Source organism: Lissotriton vulgaris, chromosome 7, assembly GCF_964263255.1.
Source record: "Lissotriton vulgaris chromosome 7, aLisVul1.2, whole genome shotgun sequence".
NCBI classification, from domain to species: Eukaryota; Metazoa; Chordata; class Amphibia; order Caudata; family Salamandridae; genus Lissotriton; species Lissotriton vulgaris.
The window spans coordinates 62,938,966-62,959,124 of record NC_141695.1 but is presented as its reverse complement, the minus strand read 5'-3'; the positions used below and the strand labels follow the sequence as shown (position 1 = coordinate 62,959,124).

General features: G+C 45.9%; 1 protein-coding gene across 3 annotated transcripts in view; it reads left to right on the top strand.

Annotated features, from left to right (window-relative positions):
- Positions 1-19,346: 19,346 nt before the first annotated feature.
- Positions 19,347-20,159, top strand: part of LOC147700725 (uncharacterized) — a 59,348-nt gene continuing 58,535 nt past the window's right edge. For all 3 annotated transcript variants that reach the window (XM_086929734.1, XM_086929733.1, XM_086929735.1), the window contains exon 1: positions 19,347-20,024. In XM_086929734.1, the coding sequence (XP_086785860.1) occupies positions 19,739-20,024 (286 nt within the window). In that variant the 5' untranslated portion in view covers positions 19,347-19,738. The remainder of the gene's footprint in view (positions 20,025-20,159) is intronic.

The window sequence follows — 20,159 nt, the reverse complement described above, 5'->3', positions numbered from 1 at the left end:
GGAAGATGCAGCAGTCGAGGCTAAGATACATAAGATTACTGGTAGCTGCAGCAGTCTGGACTAAGATACATACGATTACTGGAAGCTGCAGCAGTCGAGGCTAAAACACATAAGATTAGTGGAAGCTGCAGAGGTCGAGGCCAACATACATAAGATTGCTGGAAGCTGCAGCAGTCGAGGCTAAGATACATAAGATTACTGGAAGCTGCAGCAGTCGAGGCGAAGATACATAAGATTACTGGAAGCTGCAGCAGTCTGGGCTAAAATACATAAGATTACTTGAAGCTGCAGCAGTCTGGGCTATGATACTTAAGATTACTGGAAGCTGCAGCAGTCTGGGCTAAAATACATAAGATTACTGGAAGCTGCAGCAGTCTGGGATAAATACATAAGATTACTGGAAGCTGCAGCAGTCTGGGCTAAAATACATAAGATTACTGGAAGCTGCAGCAGTCGAGGCTAAGATGCATAGGATTGCTGGAAGCTGCAGCAGTCGAGGCTAAAATACATAAGATTACTGGAAGCTGCAGCAGTCGAGGTTAAGATACATACGAATACTGGAAGCTGCAGCAGTCGAGGCTAAAATACATAAGATTCCTGGAAGCTGCAGCAGTCGAGGCTAAGATACATAAGATTACTGGAAGCTGCAGCAGTCGAGGCTAAAACACATAGTATTACTGGAAGCTGCAGCAGTCGAGGCTAAAACACATAGTATTACTGGAAGCTGCAGCAGTCGAGGCTAAGATACATACGATTAGTGGAAGCTGCAGCAGTCGAGGCTAAAACACATAGTATTACTGGAAGCTGCAGCAGTCGAGGCTAAGATACATACGATTAGTGGAAGCTGCAGCAGTCGAGGCTAAGATACATAAGATTACTGGAAGCTGCAGCAATTGAGGCTAAGATACATACCAAGGCGGCTTAGAGTAGCAGTTTTAGCCTGCATGCGTGGGCCTGCTCACAGGCACCGTGTGCATTGCTAGGAATTGGACAGCTGTATCCCCGCCGGTCCATATTTTGGCACGGCTCCCCTGTTGTACAAATTAGTTTGGATTTTAAGTCCTAACTCGTCCATCACGTTCGAGTTCAAAAACTGACCCAGGTAATGTCAGTACTTTAGACGAAAAAAGTCCAGGCAGAAACAAAATGCAGCATTGTAGTTACTGTATTACACAGTGCCTAATAATCAAATCCTGTTTGCAAACCATTGCAGAAGAGGTTGCCATCACTTCTGGGAAAGACTCTACATAATAAGTACCAATGTGAACTTTCAGACCGTGGCAAGGAAAAGTGTTAGGTACTCACAGAAGCAGTCACACTGTCTGAAGTGTCCGAGTATTAACCTACATGCAATAACCCCATCAAGCATGCACCCTGGCATTGCCTCCGCTAGCAAGCACCATATAAACCGATATTCCCACTAAGCATATTTGCCAGGAAACCACATGAAGGCCTCATGCGCCAATTTTCGCTATTCAGTTCTAAATTGCTGGGGCAACATATGCATATTTAAAAGCACCATTGTCACATCCCGTTAGTGGTGCCTTTAAGTCGTCACCATTTACCCAAAGCTATGAAGCATGGTTAATAGCTTCAAAGGCCTGCAATGGCACAGCCGAGAGCCACTTATTTAACATTCATCAGTAAAAGATTGCAACAGAAGGAAAATTACTCTAGGTAAATGCCCATGTGCGAGAAAGCAATGCAGGGGAAAGAAGCACACCACAGGAAGTAGCAACAAGCAAAGATGAGAGCAAGAGCACAGCTAGGAAGAGACATGCAAGACTGCTGCAACACTAGCACTCATGGACTGCTTATTCAAAAGAAAAAAACTGTTCAAGTAAGCAGTGGAAAGGTACAAGTAATAAGGCAATGCCACCCAGGGAGAGGGCAGAAGAACCAGTCAAAGCTACACCAAGAAACGAATAAAAGGCTTGCCAATGTGCGACAATAAAGACAGATTGTACGCAATGGGCATACGCTAAGCCCGCTGCAAGGTCACACCAGGAATTCCACAGCCAAGCGAGACCCAAAATGCAGCTTGTTGACTACCATTATCCCCACTAAGGTGATAATCTCGTTAAAATGTTGTGCTTCAAAATTCTCTTCAACCATTGTACGAATAAGTAGGGGTACCTTCTTGCATACCTGTAGACTGGAAGAATTTAGTGTACTTGTGATGCTCAGAGACAATGTGCTGTTCCAGAAATAGTCACTTATGTTCCAAGTTTCCTGCGAGTATTAGACCATAAAGGGAACAAACGTGCCGCAAATCTTGAGGAAAAAAATAAACCACAGCGGCACGAGCCAGCTGCAGCCCGCAAGCGGTTTTAAATGAGCGAGGTGGGAACAGAAGCTACAGGGCTGTGAACAAGGGCCAGCAGGGGACACCCAAAAAATGAATGTGAAAGCAACATTTAGTAAGGGCAGTCCTTGGGAAATGCAAAAGGAGGAGGGGTACAGGTACACGAGTCGACAGCTCAAAAACCTGTGCATGAAAACCAAGGAGTGGATATCAGACTACCACAGTTACATCTTAAAATCTTGGAAATGGCAACAGAAAACCCTTCAAACTTTAAGCAATTTTCTCTTGCGGTTTGAAAACAATTGAAGCCATTGCATGCGTTTTAGGCAGGAACCTATTTAAGCTTTTCCCTCAAAAATAGTTAATGTGCCTGTACAATACCTGCATTAGCTACTTAGGTACATAAAACTACGGTTACTATCCCACTTTGTGAAATAACCTTACATGCATACATTATGTTTCGTATAATTGCTATCAAGCCACACAGGCATTTATTAGTGCTAATTTAGAGGATGAAGCCTAGTAGACACTAGTTAGCCATGACTTCATGAAAAGCTACCATACCAGCCTCGCCAGGTACTTTCTGCTTTTAGGCAAAATGGACAAAAGCACACAAAACCTTAAGAGCACAACACTTCATATCCATGCACAAAGGCAATCGAAATAGCCATGATAAACTTATTTCAATTTAAACAAGCATTGGCCGCGCGATCCGGCCGGGAGGTGTGTCGCGAGCAAAAATGAATTTAAAAAAACGCGAGTGGTGAAGCCAGTGGTGCGCGCCCGACATGAAATAGTGCTGTGCACGTCACGCGCGCCTGTGCGCATTCTGGTGAGCTGATTGCCGCTTTGAGAGCACTTCTCAAAGCCCTCCTAAATGTCTCTCTGAGCAGCGCATGCGCGCTGACTCAGCGAGACCTAAAAAGGACTGGGGGAATTCTACATAGGGGAATTGAGATATGGAGAAAACCCCTAGCATTACAAACATATTCAACTAAAAGCCAGGAGAGCTGAGTCCATGCCAATGTTTTTTAATGTCCAAAAGAGACTTATTTACATGAGTTCAGTTCGCATGTAAAGCATCCACAGTCTGTGATTTAGGAACATCCATTATGCTATGGATTCGGCCGTCCAGCACATACAATGGACATTAATGTTTCTGTGGTAGTAATAACAGGTTTATACTCTGGAAGCGGAGTAGAAGTGTCCGAGGCCAACTCATGAGAACAAATGCACAAAACAAAATAAAGTAGGTATTATAGAATTGCAGAGTGACATGTTTTTACTGGATCGAATTGGCAAGTTATGTATGGTTTCCACTTTTATCTGGCATAGGCCATGGGGCTATTATGAGGAAAGGTTGTTTGGAATGTGTCGCTTAGTTTTATTTAACAAGTAGCATTTTTCCTGATCTCTTGCCTGGACATACATTTCAGTGTCAAAAACCCCTTTTGCTGCTGAAACGTCATCTATTCAAAATCTTGTGCAACTGGTGGACCTGAATTTTCACACGAAAGGAAGCTGGTAAAGAAGTTAGAAACAACATAGCATGGGCAGAAATAATACACCTTGTCTGGTTAAAATACAAAACTGCTTACTTTATGAGGTGGTCTTCCAGAGACAGGCTTTACAGGCTAAGTTCACACACCATGAGGCCTTTTCAGGTCCTCAGCAGGGTGTAGGGAGGAGCTGTGAGCAGCTGTACTTCCCAGGCATCTCATCATGTGAGTCACATTTACTGCCATGAGAGCACAAACATTTGCAATGCAATAGGTCTTGCATTTACAGTAAAATATAAATAGAAGGCATTGCAATTTACAAAGCAAATAGTTCAAACTCACGTAAATGAGAGTCCTATTGCATTGCAAATGCTTGTCTCGCGTTGGGTGAGCCGAGCATCTCATTGCGTGCGGTCACCATTATTTAGCATATAAATGATAAAAATACAAAATTGAGTTGGGTGAGATGTGCAGCCACCATTATTTAGCATATAAATAAAAAAATAAAAAAGAATTGGCATAGCCAATGGGTAGGCACCACGGGCAACGGGAGGGAGGGTCCGGGGAGGAGGTGGTGGGACGAAAGGTACGGACAACGGGAGGAAGGGCGGGGGAGTAAAGAAGGCACAGACAATGGAAGGGAGGAAGGGGGTAAAGAAGGCACAGACAATGGAAGGGAGGAAGGGGGGTAAAGAAGGCACAGACAATGGAAGGGAGGAATGGAATGGAAAGGCTCTTATATAGAGCATGGCTACCTGGGGGCATCCCAGCGCTGCAGCAAGACTGCGAAAGGGAGAGAGAAAGTACTCAGGGGAAGAGCCAGGTTTTCAGCTGCTTCCGGAAGACCAGGTGGTTGGGGTCTTTCCTAAGAGCTAGGGGAAGGGAATTCCAACGCTTGGAAGAGTTATATGAGAATAGCAATTAACGCTCCCAAAAGTGAATCGCACGCATGGACAATGGGAGGGAAGGCGTGGGGGGTAAAGAAGGCATGGACAATGGGGGGGAAGGCATGGGGGTAAGGAAGGCACTGACAATGGAAAGGAGGGTGGGTGTAAAAAAGGCACGGACAATGGAAGGGAGGGCGAGGGGGTAAAGAAGGCATGGACAACGGGAGGGAAGGCATGGGGGTAAAGAAGGCATGGACAGCGGGAGGGAGGGTGGGATTGTAAAGAAGGCACGACAGACTGAATGTAAGCAAAGAACGTCATGCCTGCAGTAAGAGAAACTCTTTAGAGAAAATAGTGCTTTTGGTTTCTTGTCTTTCTTTGAAGAGCATTGCTTTCACCAGATGGAGAAGTGAACCAATCCTGGAGGTACTGCAATGCCTGATTGATGGGTGGATTGGTAAACAAAATGTTTACTGCATTAAATAACAAAATTCATTACTTAAAATAAATTATAAAAGAATTTTACACTTTTCACACATATACTAACATACAAAACACTTTAAAAAATGTGATATAAAAAATTCGATATATTTAATACCTATATTATATACTTCGATATTTTGACTTTCTATATTTATGAAAATCGATAATAAATTACTTACCTTAAATTCGATATTTTTATTGACTATACTCTGTCCATTTGATATTTTGTCCATCCAATATTTTTACTTCGATATTACTGCAATTCTATATTTTAGAATCAATATTTTGTCCTTATACCCGAAAGAATCAACTCGATATGAGTGACAGTTCTTTCTGGCGTGAGTACACCCTGTGCTGATGACAAGGCATATTTTTGCTGGTGTTTCAGGACAGTATAACTTGCAAATCGAATCCATTTTTTAAAATCACTGCTTAAAGAATTTATTTGCTACTCGGACAACTGTTTCATAAGCGAGTCTTGGAATTTTCCATGCGTTCCGATTTATGTATAAAATCAAGGATTTAAATGTACCATTTTCACACTTAAAAAAAAACCTTCCTATGTGGTGTGGGCTAAGTTACAAGGATCATTTAGTCCATGACCCACCGGTGTGATTATTTCACCTCTCACCACATGACATGGCGCCTCTTAAGGAACATGTTGTCAGCTTCCTGGTAAGAATACACCAGGACTTTGCCACTGGGCGGATAGCACGGCCCACAACAAGAAAAATCTAATATGAGAAAGTTCAATATTTATTCAGCAAGTTGGCATATCCAGTCAAGATTTAGATGTATTTAGCAGGTTGCTTTAAGAACATTAATATGTTTGTAGATGGAAAGTAGCAAAACGGTCCATTCTTAATCTTACTTGGTTATGCAGATATTGGCGGTTTAGGAACCTATACTATCACTTAGTGATTACGTATGTACTAAACGTGGTTATGAATGTTTCCCTATAGGTTGATTCTCGGAATATAAACTCAATAAAAGTGTAAAAAATAAATACAGTAAGACCTGGGTCTTCACCACATGGTATATTCATGAATATAACTTCCTTTGTGTACGAAGTTTTTACGATTCAGAAAACAAAATGAAGCACGACTCATTCTTGGAAAAAACCTTTAACACAAGTAACTCTTCCCTGGAAGTAGGCCACAGGGCGTGTTGTACAGGTTTAACCACATACCTTGCAGGGTTGGCTCAGCATCCTTACTGAAATATCCAATCATTTGAGGGTCAGGATGGGAGTGGTGGGGAACACCTCTGAAGATCACATCTCAGGGGTTAGTCAAGAGAATCCTGGGCGCCTGTGTTCTGCTTGTAAGTAATAATGTCGTCACTCGGAGGATGACAAACTTGAAAAAGTTTCACAAAACACTTTTTTCATGTGCCCTAGTACAAACGAAATGTGCTTTGTTTTTTTTGGACAGATTTGTTCTCCTCTAGGTGTAAAAATACTACAAGAATGATATGGTAAAAAAATCAAATTCATAATGTTTCAGCTTCGTTATCGGGCATGATGTAGTTCGAGTCTGTGCACAATTTGTGAACACTTGTGAACTGATTTTTTGCAACATGACTGTACTAGTATGCCACAAAATCACCATTTGCAGGGGGTCACAGAGCGACCTGCTTAATAATGAATATTATTTAGGATGCCCACTGTAGTCTCTTGCCGGCAATAATGATAGACACTTAGTTAAGGTGAGCTCTACCATTTGATCAAGCAGTGGAAACCATACTCGTTCTCGGAGAGCTCTTTTCGTCGTGAGCACTCCGCGGTGGCCCTCGTGGGCTAGGTTGATAATGCCTTGGCGTAACTGCCTCGGGATGACAATCCGATGATCTCTCAGTAGGAGCCCCTCTGAAGTGGCAGATAACTCTTCACTGATATGCTTGAATGCTTGCATCTCTTGGCAGACTTGAGGATCATTCTTTTCTTCCTCCCTGTCATGTCTCCAGCGGTGTGTCTGCAGTTGGCGCACCACTTTCTGAAGGATGTTATCTTGTGCAGTGGCTTCCTGTATCGCTTCAAGAGGAACCGCCGGTGGCCGGGCTAGGCCCACTACAAGGTGTATGTATTCTTCAGCTATTGAGGGAGGTGAGACCTAGGATGCTTGAGGGTGTCGGGACATGTAATCCGCGGGATTCGCTGACTTTCCCGGTTTGTGTATTATTGTGTAGGTGTATTCCTGTAGGTGCAAACCTCAATGTTCAATTCGAGGTGGCATCTTGGCTCTGAGGTTTCCAAAGATGGTGATGAGCGCCTGGTAGTCAGTCACCATGGTAAAATGTTTGCCATAGACGAATACATGAAAATGTTTGCAGGCCCATACAACCGCAAGGCTCTCTTTCTCGGGTTGGGAATAGGCCTTCTCAGTGTCTGATAGGCTGCGGCTGGAATAAGCCACAATGTGTCGTTGATCAGTATCATTGTCATACTGAGCCAAGATTGAGCCCAGTCCCACTGGGCTAGCATCCACCGTTATCTCCGTCTTCCTCTTGGGGCTAAAATAGGCCAAATTGTCCCAAGATTCAACAGCTTGTTTAATTTCTTGAAATGCCCGCTCACACAGGGGAGTCCAAATGAACGGTTGCCCTTGCTTGGTGAGGGCTCGTAGTGGGTGACTGATGCTGGCGTAGTCTTTTATGTATCTGGCAGAAAAACTTGCCATGCCCAGAAAAGATCGGATGTCACTTACATCTTGGGGACTCTTGGTGTCATTAAGTGCTGGCACTTTCTCAGGGTCAGGCTTCATCCGGGCTCCCGAGAACACATGTCCGAAGAATTTAAGAGTGGATTGATGGAACTCACACTTGTCCTTATTGAGGGTAAGGTTAGCTTCCAAGAGAGCATGGCATACCCGATCTAATGCTTTGTCATGTTCCTGGGTGTTTGACCCATACACCAAGATGTCGTCACTGTAGTTCAATGTATTTGGTATGTGTCTGATGGTCTGACAAATGACTTCTTGAAATATTTCCGCCGCAGACGAGATACCAAAACTCAGCCGTTTGTATCGAAACAAACCCAGATGGATGGCGAATGTTGTTATGTATCGCGACTTCTCATGTAGTTCCAGCTGGTGGTACCCCTTGTTTAAATCGAGTTTGGAGAAGACTCTTGCTCCATTCAATGCTGATTTCATGTCACTCAAGTGAGGTCCTGGGTGACGCTCTCTTTCTTTGGCCGTGTTGGGAAGCCTCATGTCCACACATAGACGCACCTTTTCGGGGGTGCCTTTCTTTGGTACAATGATGACCAGTGACACCCATGGTGTGGGACCGTCAGTTCTTTCAATAATGTCTGCTTTTAACAACTCCTGAATTTCATCCTCCACCGCTTGCTGAAGATGAAAAGGCACTTGCCTGGGGTGTTGTGCCACAGGACGCACTTGTTTGTTAATGTGTAGTCGGATCAGGCATTTGTTCATTTTTCCAAGCCCAGTGAATAGCTTGGGGAACTTGTGGATAATGTCCGGATCATCACTGACTCGGTATAAGATCTCAACCAACCGGAGGTGCTCCGCAGTAGGCAGACTGAGGAGACAATCAGCCTCCGGGCCTTCAATGACGTGAACATATGCCGGCAGAGAGGTAGATTTGTGTCTGAGTGTTGTTGCAAATTTGCCCAGACATGGAAGGGTTTTTTTTTACATCCAGGTGAACACTCTGACATGTGCTGGACTCAGAGGGGGTGATAGCTTCATTTTGTTGTATTCGGTCACGGGGATGTAATTTAGTGACGCCCCGCTGTCTAAAACAAACTTGGTCGCATGCGTTCCCACACTTATATCCACTGGGGGATATTTCTTTAGTTGATCCCAGTCCGCTACCATGCAGACATATTTATCCGTGCATTCTGATTCCAGAGATGCCGATCTAGATTCTCTTGACGGCGACCTTCTCGGCGACGTTCTCATCCATTGGGACTTGCGAGACTCCCTGCTGGAGTGGGAAGAGCCGGAGGATGACATTGCTTGATCCTGTACTGCTTTCGCATGATGTCGCCTTGTATCCGGGCGAGATGACCTTGCAGCTTTACTCATTCTTTCTTTGCTATATACTCCACACATCACCTCAAAGTGATTTTTCCATCCGCACTTTTGGCATTGTTGACCCATTGCTGTACACACATCTATGTGTTGGAAGTCGTACCCACATCGATAAAATTTTCTTGAATGATCTGGTTTCTTGTCTCTCCGGCCAGACTCATAGCGTCTGTGTCCTGTGTGTTGATGACGGGATGCCGGTCGGGACCTTCTCTGTCGTTCTTTTGATCTTCTGCAAGTGCTGTTGGCTTGCATCCGATATGCTTGTTCTCTTCTCTCACTATGCCCTGTCTCCATCCGAATGAGCATGTTCCTCCACTTGATCATGCACCCTGGTCATCTCCACAATTTCATCGAGATTATGGCTTTTCCTTAGCAACCGCCTTCGAAGTGTCTCGGAGTGACAACCATCAATGACTCGCAGTCGGAAGGCATCCTCCGTTGAGAACGCGTCAAAGTTGCAATACTGAGACAGTCCGCGTAGCCTAGATATGAATGTGCTTATCATTTCCTCCTTGTCTTGACGGGCCTGGTGGAAGATGTATCTTTCATAATCCACGTTTCTTTTGTGTAAGAAGTTTTTGTTTAAAGCATCTCGCACTTTGTCATATGTTCCTTTATCGTCTGTCAGCAACTCTTTAATTAATTTGCAGACTTCTTTTCCCACCAGATTGCGCAGTGCAATTAGTTACCACTCTTGCCATCTGGGGGCCAAGCTTCCGCCAGCTACCAGAGTCAGTGGTTCCGGGGGGCGCAGATGTGAGACTCCAGTCGCAACTGGTGCTGTTGCTGCTGCACCATCACCATTCCGGTGTGGTGAATTCGACATTTCTGTACAAGTGTATCAATGACCCTTTCCACTTACTTGTGCTTGTTGCTATTTGCCACTGCTTGTTTACTGGCCTCTTGTCTTCGCTAGTGCTTGTTTGGTTCTTGTCAATGCTTGTTTTGCATTTACCAATGCTTGTTTGCTTGCTTCTAGTCTTCGCCAATGCTTGTTTAGCATTTACCAGTGCTTGTTTTGTGATGTCTTGTCCTGCCTGACCTCAAAATGGCCGCTTGCAATCTGCACATAGGAGATGTCCTGTTGGCTGCCTGATTCCAAGATGGCTGCCGCTAAGGAAATCTCGGTTCCCGCGAGATTTCAGCTTCATTCATTCTCTTCAAGCAGAGTCAGTCACTGGGACTCACTGATAGCCGGTCCTGCAGGCAGCAGCACGGTGTCGATGCTCCACACCCCCCCAAATTGCTGGACCATCCAGATAGGATCGGGGTGGGCTCCAGACTTCACTTCTACAGTCTCGGGCCGTTTCCACAACCGTGCCAGGTCACACGCATCTGGGATGAGCTCCCGACTTTGGCGCGAAGCAGCACTCGGCTCCGGTTCTTCCCAGCGCTCAGTCATGCTGGTCAGGCAGGGCTCCACGCGATCAATGAATCGCGGAGCTGAGGCGCTTACCGCTGGCCTTTGGCTTCAGGCGGCGGTTTCTCTGGGGCACACGTGTCGTGACGGCGACCACTTCTCTCGTGCTGCCCGGGACAGGACGTTTCTCCTTATTCACTCAGGGATAGCAGGTTATAGCATCCCACCCTCATCGCCAGCTGTAGTGTCTTGCAGGCAATAATTACAGACACTTAGTTATTATTTATGGAGATTTATTGGATCACTCCTTACTCGTCCCTGTCCCTACTCTAACTGCCTCTCTCCTGCCCTTGCTCCTCCTCTTCCTCCAACCCTCTAGCTCCACCCACACCCAACTACTGCTCACACATTACATCCACAACCTGCGCCCACTGCCATTCACTAGAAGCAGAGATGGTGGCCTACAAGGGACAGCTGACCACCACACCACCATTCCTGTGTTTGCTTTCCCAAATAAGGATTTTTAAAATGGAATCTTTTTAAGGAACCTGTGTTCCTAAAAAAAAACCAGGCTCTGCTTAAAAAAAATGTACTCTTTAGCAAGGGTTTTTTAAGATCATTTTTGTTGGGTTAGATGCGTTTGTCGCGTTTTCAAAAGGGAAGTCGTCTCTTCCCCTCTATTGAACAATCCCTGATCTGTCGGCGGTTAGTGCTGCTTCACATATGTAGTGATGGATGAACGATGAAAGTCCATGAAGTTGCTTATAGATGTAATTTATTAGAAGTGAGATGGTACAAGGTTATTCAGGTATAAGTAGTGGTACAGAAGGCAAGTAGATTTTGAGCCCCACCAGGAGCAGGATCATCTCAGCTCAGCCCCAAGTCTCAACTGAAACTCAATCTGAGCCAGCATTCTATTACATCACAACCATGTTAACATTCTATTAGGCAAAGCATGAGAGACTGCAATAAAGATGGATGCAGAAGTCACTACAACATACCAGCAGTGTGGGCTCCATCTTCTGCACAAAGTTGCAGGACATTTCCAGCACCACCCCATCCCTCTCCCTCCCTTCCTTCCTTCCGAGTTCCTTAGGGAAGAAATGCACAGTCCCATTCCTAAATGATGGTTGTTTGGGTCCCATTCCTATATAGTAACTAAAAGAACATGGCATCTATTTTCAGTCAATGCCTGTTTTGTTTTCACCCTAAACCGGCCCTCTGTTTATCGAATTATGTGGAGGTTTATGATTCGAAAACATTCACTTTCTTTTAATTGGCATAGATGGCGGACTAATGAAATATTTCCAATTGGGTAATGTGCTGCCTTTGCGCACATGTAAATATTATATATGTATACGTTTGTGGAAATGTAATAGTAAGTTTGTAATATAATTTCTTCTTTTTGTTTTCCGTGAAGCACTGTCTTTTTCCATTTAAATACAAAATCTTTCAAATTGTGCAATATTGTGAAAAGGAATGGCGTGGGTGTAGGCCTGTCTCAGAAACCTGCATGACGGGTTGGTTGCGAAATGCCAGTGCACACCCTTATGTTGGAGTTCAAAGGTCTTCGAGGAAATATCTGTGTGTCATTTCTACAATAGTGACATAGAGAGTGACACCATCAGCTTAAAATGGACCGGCCCACGTAATCCTCTTTCGTCTTCAAACTGCTCATCGATACTATTCACATACTCTGTAACACGTTTGCACAGGTCGATTTGTTCCAACACCTTCAGTGTCTTTCATACATGTGCTCTAAAGCTCCAGGCCGTTCATTGTAAATCATTTGCGCATTTGTTGTAACAAGCTGCATTTACTGCTTGCACGTTGCTGGCCCGCTTTCCACGCATGTGGGTTCTTTGGAGGGTGCAACATGTGAGCTGTGCCCCTCCATCTTCTTGGTGAGGCTAGTTTTACAGAATCGAACATAACCCGTGGCCCGGGCAAACTTTTGATCTGCTCCGAAGCCTATTCTGACCGGGGTTCGCAGGGATCACTTTTGAGTGGTGTTCAGTGCATGGCTTAGACATTATAAGGTCCCAAAAGCAGGACCTATTGGCTATGCCAATGCTTGTTTTCTTAGGCAGCATATTGCTCTATGTAGTGCGTAATTTGAATTGAGTCATATCCAGGTGTTTATAGCGGGGCACAATTGGGTTGTAATTGAAGGCAGTGCAAATTTCTCTCAGTGGGGCAGAATGGTGTTCAGTGGGGAAGAGGATGTGGCACTATGGTCAGAGCTGCCAAATGTGGAACTGGGGAACCAGGTTCCGCCTTCATGGCTGTACTGGGATCTCAAACCAGCTCTGGCAATTACGTCTGACCGGCCGGGGGGTGGCGGGTGGGGGCAGTGATGGGAACACTGCTACTGCATTGTTACAAGGGGCTGATTTTGCAGCACTGCTACAAAACCGGCCCCTAGTAACAAAAATGGCCCCCACTGGTCTAAAACCAACCCCCACCCTTCCAGCCCACCAGGCAAACACCTAGTGCCCGCTACGGCCAGTCCAGTCCTGACAGTCCATAGACTACTCTCCTGATGGAGCACATTCCCACGATAGACCTTAGAAGACCCTGCAACACCTTAGAAGCCCAGGTGTCTATGCACCAGCAGGTGGTCCCTAGCGGTGGCAAGTATGTGTTAACCTAGCAGGCCTGTCCTCGACAATCCATATTGAACGTCACCTCCCATCTTGCGGTCAGGCCTATGAAGCAACACACCCTAGAGCAATAGTGACTCTGTCACAGGATCCTTGAGGAGAGCTAGCTCTAGGATGGTGAGACTGGTGTAACCGCACCGGGCGCTAACTTTGGGTGGAGACATCATGTTTGCATGTTTATTATGGTTTTAAAAGCACTTGCTGCCTCTTTCCTGGCCTTCAGCAATTTTCAGAAACAAAAAAATTGTCATGATAACTCTGGTGATTAATGTTCTTCCTAGACAGAGAGAGAGAACAGAGGTTTGTCCAGTGGAAGTTTTGACTCCTGGAAAGGTAGCGCAGATTGTGAATGTGCGTGCTGCAGCAAAGAACATGTACCATGCAGATCACAAAGTGCACATAATGTAAATAGGTCAGTGGGTTACTGCTTTAGTAGGAGATATCATTTTGTTACTTGCAGTTTATAAGTTAAAATCCTAACATAGAACAGTGAGCTATTAACTGTCGTTTAAGATCTGCATGTAAAATGCAAGGTAACAATTAGAGCATTATGTTTTTTTCCCAGTCTTTGATTATCCTAATGTTGTAAAAGATGTTCATTCAGATGGAAGTCAATTCTGATTATTAAAGAGAACTTCCAACCATGGTATTACATTTTAAATTCTCAGTTTGTGTTTCTCCAGACCAATCACTATTAAATTGTATTGCCTACTAGTATGGCTGTCATGTGACTCCTACATCTTGTAGTCATTTGTCTTATGTAACATTTCATTTACAGTAATAATTTAAACATGTATAATTGATTTTCTATGTGTAATGTGTTTAATGTAAAGTGCTCTGACACCCTACAGTGGTATGAGTGGCGCTTTAAATCAAATTAAATGCATCTGAGAGAGAGTGTAGTTATGGAAACTTGAGAGGTGCAGTTAAAGGGTGGTAGTGAGGCACTTGGGGAGAGGAGTTGGCCTACTGGCTAGGGCGGTAGGGGGAACTGGGTTCTGGGGAACTAGGTTTGAGTCTCGGCAATGATGCTGAACCTGCTGTGATTCTGGCCAATCACATAATCTAACCGTTCCTAACAAAAATGAATGTGTCCTCGTGTAATGAAACTGGTGCTATGTAAAATGCTCTCATACCTGATTTGGGTCAAGCTCGCGCAAAATAAAACTCTGTGAAAAAAGTAATAATCTGATGCGGAGGGAGTCATTGGGGGGTACCAACAAACATTGTCGCACAGGGCGCGTCCAACCCTAAAGCCGGCCCTACTCTTGAGGCGAGTCCACCTCACCCATTGGTACCTTCATTGGCCTTGTTTCAGCAGTAGTAGCTGCAACTCACTAGAGATTGGCAATGCAGGATTTGCATGCACACCAAACTAAGGGGCCCATTAGGATCACGGGTAAATCGTCACCGCCCCCCATGGAGGTGGCAATCTGCCCCTGATCGGACCCCACCTGCCAGCATTTTCCCCCCGCCATATTTCTATGGCAGAAAGACCGTCCGCTGCTTTTCGAGTTGACCGGGCGGAAAAGGGTTTAATATGGTGGCTGTGTCTGTTAGACACCGCCAGCCATATTACCATGGGTGCAGTAACATGCCATGAAAGGCATGCAGGAATAGACTGCGGGGGCCCGCTGTGGGCCCCAAGGGACTCTGGGGGGTGGGGGGGTTCACATGGGGGGTACCTATGGTACCCCCTGCAGTTACATGCACAACATGGCAGGCACCGCGCGGTGCATGGAAGTCCACAACATGCATTCCTGGCATTGTGGCGGGCGGTGCTGAGTGCACCACCCGCCACAATGACAGGAATGCAGGATGTGCCCGCCACTGTTGCGGGCACATCCTAATTGCCCCCACGGAACCCCTGCCCGTATGGTGGGTGGTCCTGTTTCCTGATAGGATGGCGGGTGGACCAAGTCTGCCCGCCATCCTAATGACCCCCCAAACTTCACAGTCTCTCTGCTTCATGCACAAACACTTTTAACATGTGCTGCCTGCTTTGGGGCAACTGGAATTATGCAGCAAAGGAGGATTAAATTATACTGTGGTGCTGACAAAATTACGCAGCAAAATAGTCTGCAGCGTAATGCTATATATTTTCTGATAAATTTCTTTTTTTGACATTTTACACATGCTAACAGTCTCTGGGAGGATTGTGCCTTATTAGTTTCATTGTAACTTACAAATACAGCAGTGAGAAAGGTGATCAGTCAACCTATGCAAAGGGTTGTCCACTCCGCAGCAACACAAGTCACATTGTTTTGTAACTTTTTATCTGTTTGCGCTCCAAACAATTTATTAGATAAAATTGTCCTATTATGTAGCAGATGTTGTGTTACGTGTCAAATATGGCAGAGTCATAATTATATAGAAAACATTTACAAACTAGGCTATTTTGCTGTTCATGTTTGAACTGCTCTTGTGGAAAAAAGAAGTGCTGATGACAGAAACTGCAAAAACAACAAGTGATGGACCGAATGTGGATCAATGTCACAGATTAAACCCAGATCAGTTGACTGGGGGTGAGTGTTTGTATTGTCAACGCTCCGTCCATCATCCCCTTTGGTTTTTCTTTTTTCTCTGATGACAGAAACTCCATGGCTCAGAGACAAATGGCATGTGCTTCCACTTTTAATCGTATTTGAGACATTCTGTGGTTGGAAACATATACCACTTTGTGAATGTATTTTAATGTCAAAAATTCATATTAACCCCTCCCATGCTTGTGACAGAACCGTTCCGTCACAAGCCTCGGGTGGGCTGTGCTGGTGACGGAACGGTTCCGTCACGGCCCTCTCGCCGCGCCTGCGCGGCGCGAATTCCGCGCCGGCGCTAACGTCTGTAGCGCGGGCGGGGCCGTGACGAAACCCTTCCGTCACAAGCACAGCTCACCCCCGTGCCGTGACGGAGCGGTTCCGTCACGAGCACGGGACTGCCGCGCGGCCCCCCCACCCCCTTAGCACTGCGGCGGAATAGCCGCCGCAGTGAAGGGGTTAAACCTTAAATAATTACATGCATCCATTTGTTGAATGAAATAACATAATAAGCTGTAACTGGTCAGTAAAATGCCGAACAAATACTTAGAATTGGGATGTTTTGTGCATTCTGGCCACACCTCTGACTCTGCCCACTGATCTAATTGACTGGTTATTCCCACCCTCTGACTCTCCACCCACAGTTCCCCTACTTTTTTCCCCACTTCGACCTCTGGGTAAACGTCACTTTGTGGTTACAGGAACCAAGCAGGGAACGAGGAGAAAAAGTTTTGCCTCCAGTAGTTCATGACTCCAAGGGCCCTTGTTCTTGTTCCACTCGCTATGCATGGACACCCATGCAGTTGTGGGTGGTAAGTGGTGGGAGGCTTGGAGACTATATGATGTCTTCCTGTAGGGTGGCTCTTTTTCAGTCGAGCTTGGGCAGTGTATTCACTGCTCTGCGAGGCATGCTGTGTCCTGGTATGGACTTGAAGCTCCGCCCTCTCTCCACCCATATTTTTCATTGGCTTGTGTCATTGTTCACTGTAAACTGTGGTTGTTCATATGTTAAAAGGCTTAGTAGTCCCTCCTTAGTACCGCCTGGTCTCATTTTGTAACCTCCCATGGCGACACCCACTGTTACGTGTGTTGTTACTCTGTAGGTTTAAAAACAGTCTCTGAGCACTATTTTATCAAATTGCTTTGTGATGTCTGCTGTTGCAGGCAGGACACACTCTCTGCTAACGCTTTTATTTTATTTTTATACCACGGGCGCCAAACGCATTTGCAATACAATAAGTCTCGCATTTGCAAGAGTTCATGCTATTGCCATTGTAAATGACAATGGTTTTTATTTAACTGTTTTAAAAATAACACATAAATAAGAAGCATTGTCATTACAATGCCAATAGCTCAAACTTACGTAAATGCGAGAACTATTGCATTGCAAATGGTTTTTATTCTCCACCCAACAGGTGAGGAGGTATTGGTCAAGCTGTTACTGGTTATATTAGAAGGAATAGGGCGGACGCGATGTCTGTCTGAGGTGTGCTCTAATCTACTAATCATGAAAAACCAGTGCTTTAAATGGGCCGGTACTCACCGGTACCGAGTACCGGCTCCTCTTAGTTTATAATCTGAGTAGCGGCACTTCTCTACTGCTGTGGTGGGTACCTGTCCTCATGAGAGGTAGGCTCATTGCCTGTGCTGGTGAGCATGAGTGGGACGAGTCTCTGGCAACCAAGGCGCTGCTTTTGCAGCCCCCGATCTGAGCCCCCGCTGAGCTATTCAGCACGGCTCATTTGAATAATGTCCGGGCGCTCACCCTCACGCTGTGCTTGACAATCACATTCACACTATCCTGTGCATTCCTGCAAGCACAGGAATCATGTCAGTGCCCTGACAGTGGCAATCAGGCTGCGGCCATTCCATCCCTGGTGGCAATTAAAAAAGCCATAGTAGGTGAAGAGAAAAGATGGCTTTCATCTACCTTAGTCCTTTGTGTGTCCGTTATGTTTGTGTGTATGCCTGTTTTTGTAAGAAAAAAAGTGAGCACAAGAGAGAGAGAATGGGACACTCTCAGTAGGTATTCTAAAGAAAATGGATGGTACTTTGTCTGTACATGTCTGCTCGGTGACAAAGATTCATAAATAACGTAAAAGGGAGGGTGGGTGAGTGAGTGGATGGATGAGTGAGCAAGGGTGGATGTATGCATGGATGGATGGACGAATAGTTGAATGGATGAGTGAAAGCATCCATGGGTGAAAGAGGGTGGATGATTGGATAAAAGGGCGGGTGATGGGTGGATAAGTGAAAAATTGGATAGATGAATGAAAGGTAGGGAGGATAGATGAAAGGGTGGATGAATGATGAGTGAAAGGAGGGATTGAGTGAAAGCTGGGTGGAATAAAGGAGTGAAAGGGTTGATGGATGAGGGAAAGGGTGGATAAAGAGATGGAGGAGTGAAAGGATGAATGGATAGGTTTGGAGGTGGATGGACGGATGGATAGGTTTGGATATGAAGGGTGGATAGACGGAAAAGTGAAAAACTGAATGATTGATGAAAGACTGAGTAGACGATAGAATGTAAAGGTCAAATGGTGGACATCAGCAGGTAAATGGTAGGATGAAAGGATGAATGGATAGATCGATGGTAGAGACAAGAGATATCTTTTGGGGAGGGCGATGATGAGTTGCTTCATTTGCTTGGCGCCATAAGAGCTTTGGTCCGAGGAGGGGGGGGGGGGGATTTTCAGTTTCTTTCTACTCGCGTGCTCAAAAATATATAGTATTGTGCCAGACAACATCAATTAACAGCATGACATAAAGAAGGTGCAACTATTGCAAAAAAGGAAATGTTAACATATCCCATTTCTCTTTCATTTTGTGTAATGAGTTAACCTGCTTTGTTCATATAAACACATGTATCATGTGTTTTGGTGTGTGCTGCAACTAACATAGAAGCTGGTAAGTATCATCATGACTTGCCCTTCGCCCCGCCCCTAGCCCCGCCCCCTCAATACACCTCTAGCTCATTTTAATGAGTACCTGCACTTTTTTATTCCCATTTGAAGCACTGTGAAAAAGCAACTCGTTTCTACCTCTTAAGCAGAGGAACACGGATATTCTTTCTTGCCTGGAGCGAGTTCTCTCTCTCTTCTCTCTCTTTCCCGCTCTCTGTTGGACCCTGCTCACTCTCATCTTCCACCTTCAAATGTGTCAAACTATTGCTGCTGCCCGCCTCATCGCTTCCTCACCTTAGGTCAACACTGGCCTGCTCGTATTTCTCTCCCACACTCTGGGGCGGTCTTTGTTTCTCTTTTTCCCGCTGTCTGCACACTTTCCTCTTCTCTTCCTGATCTCCTTCTTGTCTATTTAGCTTTCTTTCCCAACTGAAAGCTTATCCCAGAACTCCTTTCATCAAACAATCGCTCGCGTTACAAGACACTGCAACCATCATCAGTGGAGCGCGGAGGAAGTGACCCCGTCTGCGTCCAGTCATGGCTGGCGAGGGGGCCGCTCTGTCCTTGTTTAACTAAAAGAAGAGATGGTCGGCTCAGTCTGCTGCTGCAGAAGAAGCCGTAGCAGCCACAGCCAGGTAAATGGTGCAGCAAATGACGCTGTAACACAGGGCTTCGAGGCGCTGAAGTTTGCGCTTAGCGGCAGCCAGCCACCTTGTGAATAAGGTGGTACCGCGTGCCAAGGGCGTGGAGCGGGAGACGGACAGGGCAGAATCTGCAGTGACGTGGGCAGGAGTAAATCATCTGCTGACTCAGGCTTTCCTGATCTCGTTCAGTTGCTAAAAAACGCGGAAATGAAGCAAGACAAAGTGTGCCAGCAACAAGACGGAAGTCCCCACTGGAATCTGGCAGCACCTGGCGTGCAAGCTGGTTTCCAACCACTACCCATCGACGCGGAGTTTTCGAAGCACTCCCAGTATTGACAGGCGGGTCACCAGAAGCCCCGGGCGCTGCTGTGATTTGCCCAGGATCACACAGGGCCCAGAATGGAGACGGACACTGACTGGCCGTTGCCTATGCACCACGCAGATTCCGGCTTCCTTTCTATTCCGGGAGGGACCCCGTTCAATCGGACCCCCCAATCCTTCAGGCGGTCTAAGGACACAGGCCCAGATACGTGGGATGAGGAGGACGCGGACTCCCTCCACCCAGGCAGCACGGAGGATGACCCGCTGAGTAGCCTGAGGATCTTGTGGGCGCCCGGCCCCAGCACGGAAAAAGACACTTCGCCGCCGGAAAATCGTTCCACGGTCGCCAGGAGGTGGAGAGAAGGTAAGAGGCAAGTACAATGCAAGAGTTTGCAGCACTGGGGCTGAACTATCACGAGTGCAGCAGGTGCAGTGACGCCTGGGTCAGGGGTGTTACGGAGGCCCAGGGCTTTCAGTGGGCCGGGTCTCACCAGTGCCG